Source organism: Zerene cesonia, chromosome 10, assembly GCF_012273895.1.
Source record: "Zerene cesonia ecotype Mississippi chromosome 10, Zerene_cesonia_1.1, whole genome shotgun sequence".
In the NCBI taxonomy this organism is placed as follows: domain Eukaryota; kingdom Metazoa; phylum Arthropoda; class Insecta; order Lepidoptera; family Pieridae; genus Zerene; species Zerene cesonia.
The window spans coordinates 1,864,889-1,883,653 of NC_052111.1; the positions used below are offsets into that span (position 1 = coordinate 1,864,889).

Here is an 18,765-nt window from a genome sequence, read left to right on the forward strand (position 1 = left end):
GATTTTATGTCTTTCATAAACCTCTCTATGCCGCGGGGATTATTTTTATAAAGTTCAAATGATGGCGTTTAATTATGTAAGCACCTTGTAGTTGACCTGTAAAAACTAAACACGCTATGCTAACCTAACCATATTTAACCTGTCGCGATTTTCGCGTTTACTGAGTCCTAACAGTTTAGGATACATTAATCACTATATGTAATTAGATTCGTGAATATTGTAGTGTCTTTGTAAATAAGGGAGATGTAATAAGCAACTGAAAACGTTATTATTACTTCACCAACCTACTTTTTTATATGTTATATGTTAATCATAACCCTAAACCAAACCCTTCAACTAAGTTGCCTTCCAAAAAAGTATTTAGCTAATTCGTTCATACCACTACTATGAGAAGGCGTTAAAAATTAAATACTCAGTGTAGATATTACAAATAAAATTAGCGACAAAAATTATTTGTTTAATCGAATATTGGTCAGTCTGGCAAAGTTGAATATTGTTTGAGACACGATTTCAGACTATCACAAACTAGTTTTGATGGAACTGTTGGATCGTGTATACACGTAATATGTAAAGACAAAGTTTGAAATCCGTTATGCGGCTGCGGTCCAGCATAATCACTGTAATAGATCCGAGCAAAAGAAAGATGGTCACGAATCGCGGAATCCCTTAAACCTCATTACAACACAACCCGTACTGAGTTTATCCGCAGTTGAAAGCGGCTTTTTGAAATATGGAGATTCGCTTTACAATCTCCTTTCTACACAGACTATTACAGAGATATTACATTAAAGTTCTATTTTAGGTTATACAGATGATTCTGTTTCTTGTGTACTTCGTTGCACTTCATCTTTATTCATACACAAGGTGAAACGTAAAACGATTCTATTATACCTGTTTGAGTTTTTTATATTAATGAATTTATCTTTCCTAACGAAAAAAAAAAGAAAAAAAAAGGAGGTATTCCACTGTATATTAGAAATATATAATAAGAGAAATTAAGGTAGGAAATGGGAACTACTACTACTACCAATGTTAACACGCCGCTTAATTTAATACTTATTTCAAAAATTTATCTAGTTCTAGTATAGACAGACGACTATCTATGAATGATATGATGGAAAATGTAAAACCATTGAATATCGCTGAAAAACCATAGAACACTTCCCTGACATCATTATTAAATTATATATATTAATAATGATTTTTATGTAGCAATAAGTTTTTTCTCGGCTCTATAATAACTGCTTTCTGGACCTGTGGTTTATACTATAATTAGCTGCGCCCCGCGGCTTCACCCGAGTAAGTCAATGTAGCGTAGGAATATCGGGATAAAAAGTAGCCTATATGTTATTCCAGTTATCCAGCTATCTACGTACCAAATTTCACTGGATTCGGTTCAGTAGTTATTGCGTGAAAGAAGAACAAACACACACACATCCTTACAAACTTTCGCATTTATAATATTAGTAGGATGTTCAACAAAGCTCTTCTATAGATAAGTAGTCTAGTCGTTTCTATAAATAGTCTAGTTCAATGAATAAACATTAGTTTGATTACACTTATCACAGATTTTTTCTACTCGTTTTCTTTGTACCTGATAGAATATCATTCATATCATCTTGAATGTGGGAGTAGAGTACGGTTCAAATTGGGTCAGTTCTCACCGGGAATGTTACCATTACCCCACAAAATATCCTCCACGTTCGGGAGTGGGGAGACGGAGGTCAGTATCCTTTTCCTTACCCTTTTCAGTCCTCCACTAGGTCTTCCTTTCTATTTAAAGTAGGAAAGCTATGGACGACGATTACTTAAAAAACCACTTTATTCCTCGGCAATGAATACAAAAATTAATAAAATTAATATTTCAACCTCTCTTATAAAAATAATTAAAAAAATTGTTAATGAATTCCTATTTACAAACCTTTTCCTTTTTAATTTTCCATTGAATGGATTTCGTTCTTACTAAAAGACTTAATTACGGCCGATCGAGCAATTGCTTAATGCGAACAAGCTTATATTGAACGTACCTGAATAAACATTTCAGAGTAAAAGATTACAGTCAATTTTAAATTTATTTTTAATAATAAGTAATTCCTCGTTTATTCCACTAAAATAAACTTCTCATTTACGATTTCAGAAGTAAAATTACTTGTTTTAACTGCACCACTATACATCAGATTTTTAAACGGTCTTAAGATATATAACTTTATTTATTTGCAATGACAAAATATATAATAAATTTGATTCCTTATATAGAATAACATTATTAATTTGACTAAATGTATTCGTAATAATAAATGCCAAACACAGAATTCGGTAAGACGTTTTGATTAATTTATATTTATATCTTTATTAAGTAGTTTTCGCGAAGTTTAATATAATTAACAAAATAATAATTTTTAAAATAAACAAAATAATAATTAACAAAATATTGAGAGTCTAGGAGAGCCTGCTTCACAGACTAAAATAAAAGATCCTAGCAACCTATAAACCACTCATGTTCTATCTATCCAACCAAACAATCTACAACAACATCAATAACTATGACAGTTTTGAAAATGAGATAATGTAATTTTAGGTCACAACTGTCAAAGTTTCAATGGTTAAAACTTAAGTTTTGCAGATGAGACTTGAAACATTCAGACAGCCGAGTATTGACCTCCTCTAACTTTGACCAAGTTTCTAAGTAGGTAAAGGCCAGTTGCTTTCAAATAACAACAATTGTCGGCAGTAGGTACTTATCAAATCCAAATTTATCCTTTTATACGGTTTCCTAAACCGAATAAACAGGAAGGTCATTTGTAAAAATCTTCTCTATAAAAGCAAAAAATCACCGACGTTTCAAGGGGAGGTATTATTCCAGGTTATATAATGGGATCAAATCATAATTTTTAACCAATACTAGAAGAATCACGTCAATCGGTTGAAAACCCACGCATTTACCGAGTACCAAAACAAAAAAAAATACAGTTAAATTAAGAATCTTCATCGTTTTTTGACACGTCGGTAAAATGAATTGGTGCCTAATAAATTATCATTGACATTTAATTTCATAAATCTCTTAGGCCGCAATTCGGTTATTACATTTCAATTACTGAATTTTCATTTTCAAACGGTAAACCGCTAAGCCACAACAGCGCTTGAGATCCAAACGGTTAAAATCTATGTACCGCCAATAAAAGCGATTTAAAACTGCGGCTGTCTAGCTATAGTACGGCCTAAGCCTTACTTTAAATCAACGTGCAATATATAAAAAACCTTTTTTTAAAGCACGTGCTACAAAAGTACGTACTAGCTGCTATTTTTCCCTACTGTTACTGGTTTGCAAGACATATTTATTAAATAAAAATACGTAACAAAATAAAATTGTCATTAATTATTTGTCACAATTTATCAAAATTATTATGTCAAAAAGTCATGGACGCATAACAAAATATAAATAAACCCATACATATTTATATATTTATTTACAATATACAAAATCTATTTTAAAATTTTTATTATGAACGACTTTGCAACTTTAGAAAGAACTATTGTTCGTGAATTGTCGTGTCGAATGTGTCTTTGTACTGACGTCATCAAATTGAAGCCACTCAGTGCGGAACTAAAAAGAAAAATTAAGAAACTCTTTGATATCGTTGTACGTTACACCAATAAATAGTAGATTATACAGAGAACTTTTCAACTGGGCGTGGTAGACGCAATCTACGATTACCAAAACTATGAGCAGTCTTGAAAAACGCTGAATCACAAAGGAATCGGAATCACAAGGCTAAGACTACTTAATTGATGTTTTTAAAAATCACAGGATACGAACCCCTTGATTTTGAAAATACACAACCTATGAATATGTGGTGTTTTTCAAACCAATCGATAGTGCATCTAATGAAAAACAAATCCTGGAAATAAAAAACTTTAAACTGTTTTTTTTTCAGATTCACACCGATGACAGTCTTCCGAAAGCCATTTGTCATGATTGCTTACAACAAATAAGTAATTTACATTTGTACACAGTAAAGGTAGAAAAAACACAAAAATTTTTAGAGTTTCACAAAAACAAAACTAATGAGGAAAGAGCTCAAGTAACAACGGAACCTAAACACTATCCACTTATTAGTGAATTATCGGCTCGTAATTTAGACTCGACAAATACTAATGTGAGCCCAGTGGAGCAGCAAAAGCCTAAAGCACAGTCCACGGAGTTGCAACAAGGTGATACAAAACCATTGAAAACAAAACACGTAAAGAAGAAGACACCATCAGAAATGAAATATTTGGAAGCTATGCCTCTAGAAGAATTTGCTAAAACAGAAAAAGTTGACAAATCTTTACTAAACAGCACAATATCTGCAAATAATCCAATCCAAATAAACAAAAATGAAAAACCTAAAAAAGATGAGGAAGTAATTAATGACGTATTGGATCCAATAGTGATTGTTGATGGGCGACCTGCGAAGCAAGGCGCTGCTTTGGATAGGCAAATAACGCTGTTTTATAAGATGGAATGTTGCATTTGCCATGAAACAGGATTCAATTTTAGGTCGTTAATGAAACACTACAAAGACAGACATGGCGTCCCTGGCTACGTAACATGCTGTGAAAAAAAATTCCACTACTTCTACCCTAAAAAAATTATAGAGCATATGGCTTATCATCTTCAGCCCAACATATTTATGTAAGTAGTGTCAAAAGTATTCGTAGAGACAAAAAACATTCTAAATCTATTAAATTCTATTATCTTATTTAAAAGTATTCTACGAAGTGGGTGAGAAGTAAGTAGGTAATATTTTTAATTAAATGACATTAAAAAGAGGTTATTTTTAAGGTGTCCGAGTTGTCATCAGAACTTTCAAACATCCCAAGACTTAACAGAACACCAAAGCAATGGGGGTCGGACAGAAGGCAAGATATTGTGTCCACGGTGTTCAGAGCGCTATCCCACTTATCGTGAACTGGGGGCGCACCTTGTCACACATCGCACCGATAAACTGCAGTGCGATTACTGTGGAAAATTGTTCGTTTATATTTTCATTACACTTCACTATCATTTCCCTTTAGACAATTATTTTATTATTGAAACATCCGCATCAATAAGAGATTTTTTATCTAACTTGCGGTCTTGATTAAAATGAAATGTAAAATTATTGCAACTTGGGCCACGAGAACTTGTTTCGTTGTACATATTTACAAAGTAGGATTATTCGACTGTAATCTTAAGATCATTAAGGATCATCTAATTGCATTGAATTGATGATGTAATTAATCAAAAAAAGTCAATAGCGTTGAGAGGCTCTACAGGAAATATTAATTTTGTTCTAAAATATTAGTCAGATGCCTGCTTCATAGAATATTCTGCTAATATCCACAGATTAAAACATCATCATCGGAAGAAGTCAGTCAACCATATGGAAGACATTATTTTATGTTCTCAGTGTGTACGCACCCTCAAAAATATTGAAAAACAAGAAAGAGATATTGTAAGTATTAATTGCTTATCCCAGAAATCGCACGGGGACGTAAAAGTATGAATCAGGGGACTGTTTTTTTATTTCCTATAGCTTTACGCGGTCGTAGTTGTGGGTGAAAGCTAGTTATATATAATTTCTTCTTAAACAAAAATATAATATATTGTTGTTTAAGAAGAATTTCTTATTTAACATAATCAATCTTTCTATGGTCGCTGAAAAGGTAACCTGATGCAGCGTTTTTAAACCTGTCGCGAACGTTTTGTACGGACGCGGGTAGGTGAGAGAACTACCTTTATTAAAATCTGTTTATATCATTTTCAGTTACGTATTTTTAACGTATTTTTAAGTTCAGATATACTGTGAAAGTAACGAAAATAATAAAAGCTCGTAATATTTGTTTACGAATTGGTCGGAAAACTCTATCCTACTAATATTATAAATGCGAAAGTTTGTAAGGATGTATGTGTTCGTTGCTCTTTCACGCAAAAACTACTGAACCGATTGCAATGAAATTTGGTACGTAGACAGCTGGACAACTGGAATAACATATAAGCAACTTTTTATCCCAATATTCCTACGGGATACGGACTTACGCGGGTGAAACCGCGGGGCGCAGCTAGTATTCTATATTACACTGGAACAATGTAAAACAAAACATTAACATGGTGTGGTATTTTCATTTATACCTTGTTTTAGAAAGACAAAGTTAAAGCGAAAAGTATTGACGCTATAACAGTGCAGAAGTATCAAAAATTTCGGCAAGCCATGGGACTGTCAGCTGATGAGGAAGCATCGTCAGACTAAATAAAAATTGAAAGATTCTGTAACACAATGATAAGTTCATGTGAAAATAAAACATTTGTACCTTGGCTTAGCATTTATTTTAAAACTTTAATTTATAAACTAGGTTATGTATTATTAAATATACCTTAATCTAATCTTCGCTTCTTGACTAGAGAGCCCAATAAGTCAGAAATGGCTGGCAAATTGTTTGTTTGGTCGTTCGCACCCGTATTGAGGTTCGACAGAGGTATATTGAGTTGGTTAGATGAACTTTTTTGTTGTCCTTTCATATTTCTGTGCTGAGGAAAACTCGGCATCAATTTTGGATCGCAAGCTGTAACGAGAAAAATATTTATGAAATTATACCATCATTTTTACTTGCAATACTCATTTATCCATTTGAATGTCGATCTTGTCGTCTATTATGTGTGGTGGACTTATTTACAGAATTAACCTAGTCTATGTTAATAAAATATAAAATGGGTTTAAAAAAACTTACGCAATGGTTGTTCCTTAAAGTATGAACTCTGTAAGCATTCTTCGGCAGTAGCGCGCTTGTTAGGGTCGTACATGAACAGGAAATTGAGGAGTCTTAAGCCTGCAGCTGACAGCCACGGGAACCGTTGCTTCAGATTATTGTAGGGTTGCTGCTTTAGTGTGAAGTTTTGTAGGGCTGGCAGTGCACTGAATTCAGGCCAAATTGCATCGGAAGGAGTGCCTGTGAAATTTATATTCTATATGAGAAAATAGAACAGATTAAACATTTAAGTATCATGTTATAGTAATAAATCCGAAACAAATGCTAATCAATATGGTTAATTCCTCTGTGAAAACTCTGCACTGCAATATCAATGGTTGTGTTATGGCTTTTCAATAAATAATTAAACACATCCTACCTACTCCAGACTTTAGCAGTCAGATTGCATTTCATTAACCCATCTTGTCTTACTGGGATATTCGGAATTGACTTATTTGCAGATTAAACCGAATCCTGTGAAATGGCTTTTCCAGACTACTTTAATGAAATACTACTCTCCAGACTGCTATAGATTACATTTGACATTGTATTATCTACAAAAAGTGCTACCAATTAATCTAACATAGCTTAAAATTATAACATCACTTACCAAGCAAATCAACAATCAATTCCAACTGCTCTATTTCCGTTCTGCCCGGCAACAGTGGCTTATTAGCTAACAATTCACCCAGGATACACCCAGCCGCCCACATGTCAAGGGCTGGTGTCTGTTTGGGTGATTGCAACAAAAGTTCTGGAGCCCTGTACCAGAGAGTCACTACGCGTGGTGTAGCGCACCGAGCAGGAGCACCCAGCCATCTGGCTAGACCAAAGTCCGCTATAATAATAAAAAATAAATAAATAAATTTAAAATGAGGTATCATAATTTATAAGAGATATAAATAATAAAATTAGAAAAATTAATTAAATATTGTGTTTTAAACCTTTTCCATATCTTTAATTTCTAAATACATTTATATGTTTTGATTAAAACCCAAATTTTCATTACAACAAACAAAGAGTATATAATATAACAACTGCTACTAGCTAACTCACCAATTTTCACACATCCTTTATCAGTAAGCAGAAGATTAGACACTTTCAAGTCTCTGTGCACAATAAAATTGGAATGCAAATATTTAAGACCCTTTAGTACTTGCAACATTAAACATTTCACTTGAGATTCGGTAAATGGTGATGACATATTATCAAGTAGGGATGCTAGATCCTGCTCACAGTATTCCATTGAGAGAAATATACTGAAAATGAAAAATCAAGTTATATTTGTGTCTTTCTCTGTATAACAAATTAATTAAAAAAAAATAATTTAAATGTTGTAGAAACAAAGTAAACATATTCAAGCACAATGAAAATAAGAAATTTTACAGTAGGACCTCTATGTAAAGATAGCAGCAAGAGTGATGCCTAAAATTGGATTACGAGAAATTTCTTAGATTTAATTAAGCAGATTTTTCAATAATAATGTTGAAGATAGTAAGACAGTTTCATTTATCAAGTAATAGAGGAAAAAATATTAGCCTAAATGGCTTGAAAAATAGGCTATAGCAATTTTGATACACTCAAACAGTTTAAAGTACATTATAATATAAAAAGCAATTACCTCTCAAGAGATCTTCCCACAAGAACCTCTTTCAATTGGACAATATTTTCGTGATGACATGCCATTAATACTTGTATTTCCCTGAGACCACTCAAAGGTAAACCATCCTTTTCAACATCCATACGCACTTTCTTTAATGCCACAATATTTCCATTCATTTTGTCTTTAGCTCTATCTATATTGGACATTCAAAGGAGAAAATAAAGTCAAAGTTTCAAATACTAAATAATGTCACATACTAATACTTTTATTTACACAAATATACATTGAGGTACTCACATACAATGCCATAAGTTCCCTCTCCGATGCGATTCAATTTTTCAAATTCGCCAACAAACCGACATCTTCCTAACTAACAAAATTAAAATTTGAATTAAAATCCCTCTAAACTCGTGTACCCAAAACGTAGAGGTTAAGATTATCTACTTACTATATCTTTTTCTGGTATTTCCATAGTCTTGCCGGTTCTAAAAGATATCAGAACTCCTTTTCGGGCTGCAGGACCCGTGGGATCTGAAACATCTTGATTTACTACTGGCTTCTCTGAGTCTGTAATAAATATAAGGAATTATGAAGAAATCGAGTTTCAAATTAAAAATGTATGTAAAAATTGATAACCCACTTTGAGACATTTCGTTTTGAAATATAAATCCCGATAGTCCGCAAAATATTAAACAAAGCTATGTTATTTCAGTGAAAAATAATTTTAAATATCTACAGAAGCTGTAAAATATACGACAGACGATATCAAACTTCAAACATGTAAACAAACGCCAATGAGTAGAAACTAGAAAATAGAAATAATACTCATGGCAACACTTTCCATGACCATAAATAATGAACCAATATTATTATACTCTTTGACAAAGATGAGATAAACAGTTAAGTAAAAAAAAAAAAATATTTACCAACCATTTCATTGTATATTTAAAAAGTATTTAATTCTTTGAAGGTATGAATCCTTCCTTGTCCCAAATAAATATAGCTATAAATCCGGCATATGTTCAAGTATAATAACGTAAAACAGGTAGTTAACTCACAGTTCTCATAATTTCGGGACATATTAGTAGTATTCGCCACAAAATATATTTGCCAATTATAAGCTGTATTTTTGCAGTCTTTGCTCATTGATATAAGAAAAAATATATATTTGACAATTGACACTTGACTTTTGACACTCCATAAATTATCAAAACGTAATAAAAATACAAAAATATTCAAATTTCAAAATCATTCAAAATTATGAAATCATAAAAAGAAAATTCCTACAGTAGAAATAACTTAGTCTGCATATTTTTACTATACATAAAAAACAGTTAATGTAGCGTTTTAACAAAGTATCAAGTAATATTCCACGTGATGTGAGAGCTTTGTCAATGCTGTTTAAAAATTGCAGATCTATAATGCTGCTATAAATTGTATTACTGCAGAATATATTTCAATGCACAGTAATGTCATTTTTGGAGATGATTAGACCTGTGGGCCGATTTTGGAGAACTCATGTGTAAGATATTCATTCATCATCATCCCATTTATTATTTTCCCACTGCAGACCACACACAGACATAGAGTTCAGGCACATCAAACTTTTGATGTTGGTTTCTTCACAATACTTTACTTTACTGTCTCAAATAATGTTAATGTGAATGAAATGCTGACAAATTGACTGCAAATTGTACAAAAAAAATTTTTTTTTTCTTTTGCTGAAAATTTATTTCTGGCATGCTCCTAATCACTCGCAGATGTGAATTACGGAGCCAGCATTGCTCCCAAGTGTAAGATATATGATGTTTCTGTCAAATTCATGTTTGAGTAGAATAGAGTCACAATTGCTATGATGTATAACAAGAAGTAAATTTATAATTTTAGCTCCATTTAGAAGAAGTGTGATCAATGCCTAAGTACTGATTTCTACATATATTCACCTTATTATACCCCAGTCTTGGACCCTTTTATCTGAAAACCTAAAGATGAGAATACCTAGACTATTAAGTCCATTATATCAGAAGAAATTATTGTAAGTTCATTGCACTTTAATTCTTGTTTTACTCATATAGTTAAATGTATTACTAAAGAAATTGAGGTGTTATCTAGCCCCCAAGCCCAAATATTATATTTTAAAAAAAGCTTTTTTTTAAAAATTGAAGGAAAGACAAACAAGCAAACACACTCTTACATTTATAGTATAAGTAAGGACATGGATTGCATTAAAATTTATGTCAACATATTTTTCTGACCTATATTAAAATGCTTTTAAAACAACAATTTATTTTAAAATGTTTTTTTTTCATGACCTAGAAAGAAATTTGGTATATATGAAAAAGTTTTACCAGTGGAAACAACACCTAGTAGATTTGTACCGGAACATATTGTCAAACCAGATTATGTGACGGGTCTACCCAAAGCCATTCCTAAATACCCAGAAAAAAAAGATGAAGATCAAATAAATGGTATGAGGCAGAGTTGTCAATTAGCTGCAAGTATTTTAAATAAAGCTCAAGAATTTATTCAGGTTGGTACATTAATAACATGTTTGATGTAAAATATGGAAGACCAGTGTTTTGAATTTATTTCCTGTCCATATATTTTATGTAGTACCTGGTACATAAGAATAATATAGTATTTTCAAATAACCAGAAGTGCTGAATCAAGTCAATATTATATGAACTATTTCAATAATAAGCAACTGGTTCTTACACATTACTAAAATAAATCATATATTTTTTTCATTCCATAATCCATATCTCTAAATATTATACACCTTTATCTCTAAAAATAGAAATAAAGTAAATTTTCAATTTCAGCCAGGTGTAACTACTGATGATATTGATGACTTAATTCACACTTTTATAATACATGCAGGGGCTTATCCTTCGCCTCTACATTATAAAGGGTTTCCCAAAAGTGTTTGCACATCTGTGAACAATGTTGCTGTTCATGGTATCCCAGACCTGAGACCACTTCAGAATGGAGATATAATAAATGTTGATATTACGGTGAGTATTCATATATATAAATACTAGCTTTTGCCTGCGGCTTTGCACATTTAATTCAGAGTAGTTTAATAGATGTTAGGATACATACAAACCTTCCTCTTGAACTCCATCAGAATCCGTTGGGTAGTTTTAAAGATTTAAACAAGAGACAGAAAATGATTTGTTTTATACTATGTAGCGATTAGTTATGCATATGTGCTTGTGTGTATGTGCTATTGAGTTTGTTCTGTTGACTTAACACAATTGCATCAGAGTTTAAAACATCTAAAATGAGAGATTGACTACTTGAAACAAAAGCTTCATAGATCTTTTTGTACTAATAACTGGCTCGTCTGAGCAACTGCAGAGAAGTAATTTCTGTAAGAAAATGTAAAAGTATAGAAGCATTAAAAAATATATACAGGAGAACAATGTTTAGTATAACAGAATTATGCAAATCAGATGCCTCTTTGTTAAGTTAATATTTTGGCTTATTCTGTAGTAATAAATATCATCCACTTAAAAAATTCTAGTGAGCTGAACTTTCTAAATCCCCTTTATTACCTTTGTATAGCTCCTTTATTACGATGTTGTAATGAGGATTTGAAAAATCTACATTGATACTGTTCCTGAACTGAAAAACTGATATTCGTGACCTTTATAGTCTTAAGCCGGCGATATCATTGACAACAACGTAATAAAGGTGTGTAAAAATTTCAGCTCTTTAACTTTTTATTATTTTTTCCGCCGATTGGGGTTTAAAATGCTTAAAATACTTGGACCATAATGTGCGACTATGCTACCACGTGTTTAATTAGTCAAAGTATTACCTATAGCAGTAGTTCTGTACTATTGTAGGTATTCTTTGGAGGCTATCATGGCGATTGCTCAAAAACATTTCTAGTTGGTGATGTTGATGATAAAGGCCGAGAACTAGTTGCCGTAACTGAAGAATGTCTTTTAGAAGTAAGTTTTTCAAGCAATATCCTAACGTATAACACCCAAGTCAGCCAAATGGGTGATCTTAATTAGAACTTAAATTTAAAAATAAAATGCATAAATTTACAATGTGCAATAAAGTTGGCACTTTCATTTAACCCTTTAATAGCATTAGAAGCAACATTTTAACGTGTTGTATTTGCTAATGCATTATTCCCAATCATGAATAAGCTTGGGTATACATTTCATCGATTAAAAAACCTACATTTTTATGTGACACCAATGAAAATGTAGGTTTTCAGACAACACACCGCGAGAAAATTTTGGGGCGTAGTACACAAAAAATTAAAAGTAATTTTTATGTTTACAGGCAATAAAGTTATGTGGGCCTGACGTGCCGTTCTGCGACATAGGGTCAAGGATATTTAGACATGCAAAAAGAAAGGGTCTGACAGTGTTACCAGCTTTTGCTGGCCATGGGATTGGTAAATATTTCCATGGTCCGCCAGACATATTTCATATACGTAAGTATTTTATTTATTATATTCTTTAACAATAGAATATTTATTTCATTCTCATAAAATGTTCACCAAAGAGTTCTTACTTAATTTAAAAATCTGTGAGGTATAATTTCTATAGCTTGTAAAGGTTGACCTACTTCTTTTAAAAGGCATGTAATATCTGTTAGAATGACTAAGCAAATTAAAACAATACATTTGTTGTCATGGTGAATGGAAGCAAAACATTACACATAAATTTACTCACTAATTATCGAATTTTCTAGTGAACAGATATCCCGGTCTCATGCAACCTGGTATGACATTCACAATTGAACCTGTTTTATCGCACGGTCGAGAGAATACATATGTATTAGACGACGGATGGACCATTATAACTGAAGATGGTTCTAGAACAGCTCAATGCGAACATACAATATTAATCACGGAAGATGGCGCTGAAATCTTAACTAGATAACGATACCTGCAATTTGGAACTTAGGATAATCTAATATAGAATGTTAAAAAAATTATAACTTTATAAAAGTAAACTATCCAAACTAGTCCTAAAAATTGTAATACATAGACATAATATAAATAAAAACACATTTGCATCATAATCGTTTTTTTATTATAGCATTATAATTCTTAAAAAAAAACATGTAACTTCGTACATTAAAAGCACAAGCACATTATCACTCAGGCTTGTCAGTCGATAGATAGAACTTTAAAGGCGTAGAAGGAAGGTATCGATTGAGTGTGTAATACTAATAGTAAGGTGATAAGACAAGGCGTAACCAGTGGGACAACACAGCCCCTAATTTACCATCGATCTCGATACTGTGTTCGTACATGCTCAATTCTTGGTCCCATTCAAATCCAGCTACGCCCGAATAAAGAATTCCGCTACGACAGTTGTCTTAATAATAGAAATAGAAGAATCGATGACTAGATTTTAGGACTACACTTGTTTATGGTCACGTGAATCACTTAAACTAAAACTCAGTACCTATATTGACTAGTACATAAATTCGAAATCATAACTCTTATTACATGTAGAAATATAATAATATAAATAAGATAAATGCAGACTCCATGCTATTCGTAAAAATATCATTATTTGTGCTTTATAAAGGAAATAAATACATACTTTTATAGAAAATCTATGTTTGTAACAGTATTATTGTATCGCTATTATTGAAAATGTGTTATAAATGTGTAAGAATAATAATATCTTATAACAATTATTATAAAACTGCTTAAGAATTTTAAAAAATCGTACTATATTTTAAAATTACTATAATAAACCTTGTTTATTTGGATAAAATGTAAATAAATTTGTACATTAAAGTTATTAAAGTTTGGCTATTATTTAAAATTCAAAGCTTTAGAATTGAAATACATCAGATCTTTAAGCTCTTACATAATTTTAAAATTTATAAGTATTAGGTTAATAATTTATGGCAATAACGTATTTAATTTCAAGATAATATTTATAACGCTAAGGGTGCTAGGGAAGGATAAAAAGAGTGTATAAAAGTCGATACAAAATTATTAAATAGATTTAGACACGAGCTACAAGCATCCGAATTCCGAAAGACCAGCATTATTTGCAATTTTATTTCGTTCGTTGTTGCCACTTTTTAGCCTTCGGCCGATTGAACTGATTGTACGATAAATTACAATAAATATAGGCTGTAATTACATCCTTGGAACATTTCAGATATCATATACTTGCAGTTCGAATCTGAACAACATACAAAAGCTACCACGCGATCATAATAATATTATACACTACAAGTTATTTTACATTTAATTTTATTATTCAAAACATAAACAAGTTAAAACGGTTTTACATAACATATTATTAACGTTACACAATACATTATTTTAGTTAACCGCAATAAACGTGTATAAGAATTGGGGCGATCAATATAAAAATCTACCAATCTTTACTTTTTAAAGCGTAATTATTTAATTAGAGTTAAACAGCCATTGCTCGCTTACCTATTATTCACACGCAAAGTGATAAGTATCGAAAATTACCAACGACACGAACACGAACCAAGTAAAAATTTTAACGTGTATTACAATTTAACCAAAAACGTTGTTTTTTTATAATTATTTATTATGACTAATTTAATACATATACCGTTATATAAAACTCGCTTAAGCTTGCAAAGCAAACCACTCTACGCGCTTTTTACGATGTATAATTGTAGTAATATGATTTAGAATAATATTTTCGTGTATTTAAAGCACAAGAACATTGTTTTTCTTCAATATTAGGTAGTCAATTATGCACTACAACTTGTGCCAATAAAAAGGGCATTAAGTTTACTAAGGACCTTATTCATCCCAATATTTCTGCTCTGATCGACAAGTATCTTAGGCACTTAATATGCTATTTTTAATTCAATTCTTTATTGACGCAAGTTATAGGTATGGTATTTTTCTGTTATAGAAAAGCAAACAACATAATATAAGCTGATATCATAGAACATTAGATATTACTGATATAACAACCAATTAACCAGCAACGTGAGACACAAATTTAAAGGTTCATAGACCTCGGGTTATTGTAGGTATGTATATTTATCAAGATTTTTTAATGTCACTTCCTTGAGAACCATTTTCGTTAACGTTGAATTTTATGTCTAATGTTTGTATATAATTGGGCTACCACAGCCAACCGACATAAGGTTTAGATAAATGATTTATATTTATCTTGTACTATTATAAAAGACAAAATGTGATTTATAAATTTCAAAACTTTAACAACAAAGCACAAAAAAATTACTTAACATTAAATTTTAATGTAGGATATTTTGCTTATTATTACTTTGAAAAAATGCAATAACAATTTAATACATTATAATTTTTTTTTACTTTTGGAAGATATTTAAATAATGCTAACATAGAAAAGTTATAATAAGGCTGCTACATAACAATTTTATTGGCCTTATACATATTGTAACAATGAGTGTTGGTGCATAAAATCACATATTGGAAGGTGTGAATATTAAAATATTTTACTATTGGTGCTATTATTTGTGAAAAATGACACATTATAATAAATAACTAAATACAACATTTTTATTCCAAATTTATAGTTCAATTGAATTGAATTTTTTGAGTTAGAATAAATAAAACAATAGCCATATTTTTGTATTTGATAATCATTGTTAAAGCATTAAAAATAAATTTAATGCAAACATACATCTGTATGTTAATGTCTGTATTATATATCTATCTAAGTCCATAGATTTTTCAGTGATTAATATACAAAATATAGCTCTATATATTAATCATATAACATACTGAAAACAACATTAACTGTTTGATTTTTTAAATGCCAAATATCTTTTTTTTTTTTTAAAAAAAAAACTTTAATATGTAAATATGTTATCATTGAGTACTAATGTGTACTCAAGTTATTTCAAACATCCACTAATTAATACTTTTGACAATCTCAACATAAATATGTAAAACATTAATATGAATATCAAGGATTATTAAAACATAATCAACAAAACAAGCAACAAAATATTTGTTCATATAAATTTTTATAAATAATATTTATCTATCTAACATGTTATTCTGGACTTTTACTTATCTATCTTGTAGAAGCGTTGTACAAAATCTGTTAGATTAAAAACCTGTCCTGGGCCAGTGTCTGCATCCATGTTAATGTATTCATCTAGATTGTGAGTGGATGCTGAAAAGATTATTCAACTGAAGGCATAATTCAATAAAAATTTTCTATTTAATTTATTGTATATTGTGAGGTATGTAGAATAGTTAATGTACATTATCATATACAAACAATTAAATCCAAATTCATACTTCAATTGAATTTGATTTTTATTAAAATAAACGGACAAATGCCATATTTTATAACCACTGATGTAGCATTATTGATAAATTATATTTCTTTATTGCAACATTCTAATACCAAACATTTGAATATTATTTATATATTTACAGCCTTAAATGGGATTAATATACTGATCTGTCTAAACTCTGACCACAAACTTATCTTAACTATATGGTATGGAAAATATTATTTAGTTATAAGCTACACAACATAAAACTTGCAAGATTTATGTAATAATAACTGGAAATAAAATTATTACCTGAGGTGCATATCGCAGGATATGGTGGTGGAGGTTTAATCCAAGATCCATCTGGTCGCTTCATGTGACGTCTGTCTGAAGAAAAATGTTGCAAAAAGCTTTTTGCTCCCACCACTCTGAAGAACCTAGGAAATTGAAATTGTTTTAGCAATTTCTTTTACTACTCTAAATAATTTAGGTATATTTCTTGGCAATATTATTCTATTTAAAAACTTACAGGATGAAAATATTGTCATTTCAAACTAACTTAAAAAATTGCACAGAAAAAAATTACCTGTGAAAATCAGACTTCAGAACTTGGTCAGTACGAAAAGTTTCTGTGACATATTTGTGGAAGAATGTTGGGAATGGAAGCTCTGAATCTAAATCATACACTAGGCATGTTTTTGAATCAATGGAATACAAGAATATAACATGGTAATCCTGCAAATAAAAATTTGGAGTAAGTTAATAATGATAAATTAAAACATTTATTATTTAAATAATATAAAATTGAGTATGTTTTTCATAGCAAATTTAATAATTCACGGAAATTTTAATGAGTAAAATAGGTTTGTGCACACCCATATGACGAGACGATCCTCTTCGCGCCCAGCCCTTTGTTTCCACAAAGGCACGGTGCGACAGGGGTTGGAAATAAAAACAACAAAGCATCTATCCAATTCTTCAGGAACTCTTACTGACACATCTTGACAAAGCTTCCAAACATTTTCTTCACTGCAACGCCGCAATAACAAAAAAGGTTTTTTTTTAATGTTTAAACGAAGAAAGTTCAAAATAATAAAAAAAAATACATACCAATAGCAGGACACATAAGAGCACTCCGCTTGTTTAGGAAATAAGGGTTTTAAATTTTTACCATTTTTTTTCGTATCAAGATTAGCGAGATGCATTTGGTTGACCGACATTTTGACAGTTTTGTAATGTTTCTTGTTGCTTTTTTTGCTGTGGCTGTGATTTGCACTGCAACCATAGATTTTTTTTTTTTTTTTTTTTCCTTTATGGCAATAAGTTTTAACTATTTGCCAGTGTCAAGTTTATAAAGGTAGGGAAACAAATTTTATTTAAATATTTAAGCATAACTATAATCAGAGAAGCAGTATTTATCATTATATATATACGTAAATATGCATTACTAAATATTATAACATCAATACTGTAATAAAAAGGCCATATATATATATACATATATATACATACACATTAACATACATGTATATATATATATATTATATAAATTAAAATCGAGCACAACTTCTATGGTATTATAAATCTTCAGTTGTACTATACGTACAATTATTATTTACAATTTTATATTATTCAGAGAGATAAAATTAGCAATGACTTCAAAAAATTTTACAGGATTAAGCAATAGACAATTGATAGAAATAGGAAAGGATACACCAAGTGACTGAAGGGATGAATATAAAAAGGAATGATCATATAACGGACAGGAAAAAAATATATGATTCAGATTGCCAACGTCTAGAGTACATTCACACATTTCATTATTTAATACGCCAATTTTAGAAAGATGGTAAGGACTACAAACGTGTCCAAGTCGCATACGAATTAAAACACTTGTTATCAATTTACCTCCCTTGATTTTATAAAACCAAGGTTTTGTTGGAATTCGCGGTTGAAGTGAATAGAAATGTTTCCCTTTTAGTCCTCCGCTACTTTCCCAAGATTTAGTCCAAATGTCATGGAGGTAAACTTTGGGAAGATTACTAAGATCGTGGCAATAATTTATGTATGGAAATACATCACCACTATTTATTGCATCCTTTGCTAAGGCGTCTACTATTTCATTACCTTTTATACCGGTG

The 18,765-nt window shown here is 30.8% G+C and overlaps 4 protein-coding genes across 5 annotated transcripts; 2 read left to right on the forward strand and 2 right to left on the reverse strand.

Annotated features, from left to right (window-relative positions):
• The first annotated feature begins 1,669 nt into the window (after positions 1-1,669).
• On the forward strand, positions 1,670-6,284 carry LOC119829336 (zinc finger protein 691-like). The gene is made up of 5 exons (XM_038351806.1): positions 1,670-1,723; positions 3,936-4,675; positions 4,826-5,014; positions 5,369-5,477; positions 6,165-6,284. Exons 1-5 carry the CDS (start codon positions 1,670-1,672, stop codon positions 6,270-6,272), a joined length of 1,200 nt encoding a protein of 399 aa, XP_038207734.1. The 3' UTR covers positions 6,273-6,284.
• A 46-nt stretch (positions 6,285-6,330) lies between these two features.
• LOC119829674 (cyclin-dependent kinase 10) lies at positions 6,331-9,161 on the reverse strand. Its single transcript, XM_038352293.1, has 8 exons — positions 9,012-9,161; positions 8,820-8,938; positions 8,669-8,741; positions 8,390-8,564; positions 7,825-8,027; positions 7,379-7,606; positions 6,751-6,969; positions 6,331-6,585 (listed from the first exon to the last, which is right to left on the reverse strand). The coding sequence occupies exons 1-8, from the start codon at positions 9,019-9,021 to the stop codon at positions 6,398-6,400; spliced, it is 1,215 nt and encodes a 404-aa protein (XP_038208221.1). The 5' UTR covers positions 9,022-9,161; the 3' UTR covers positions 6,331-6,397.
• A 422-nt stretch (positions 9,162-9,583) lies between these two features.
• On the forward strand, positions 9,584-15,606 carry LOC119829612 (methionine aminopeptidase 1D, mitochondrial). 2 transcript variants are annotated; one of them, XM_038352213.1, is made up of 7 exons: positions 9,584-9,893; positions 10,259-10,406; positions 10,688-10,901; positions 11,194-11,385; positions 12,223-12,330; positions 12,674-12,827; positions 13,088-15,605. In XM_038352213.1, exons 2-7 carry the CDS (start codon positions 10,360-10,362, stop codon positions 13,276-13,278), a joined length of 906 nt encoding a protein of 301 aa, XP_038208141.1. In that variant the 5' UTR covers positions 9,584-9,893; positions 10,259-10,359; the 3' UTR covers positions 13,279-15,605. The 2 variants fall into 2 exon arrangements, with proteins under 2 accessions (XP_038208141.1, XP_038208140.1); XM_038352212.1 differs by lacking the exon at positions 10,259-10,406 and having other exon boundaries at positions 13,088-15,606.
• A 42-nt stretch (positions 15,607-15,648) lies between these two features.
• LOC119829535 (protein N-terminal glutamine amidohydrolase) lies at positions 15,649-17,914 on the reverse strand. The gene is made up of 5 exons (XM_038352090.1): positions 17,735-17,914; positions 17,500-17,653; positions 17,211-17,359; positions 16,937-17,061; positions 15,649-16,518 (listed from the first exon to the last, which is right to left on the reverse strand). The coding sequence occupies exons 1-5, from the start codon at positions 17,842-17,844 to the stop codon at positions 16,409-16,411; spliced, it is 648 nt and encodes a 215-aa protein (XP_038208018.1). The 5' UTR covers positions 17,845-17,914; the 3' UTR covers positions 15,649-16,408.
• Between the last annotated feature and the right edge of the window lie 851 nt (positions 17,915-18,765).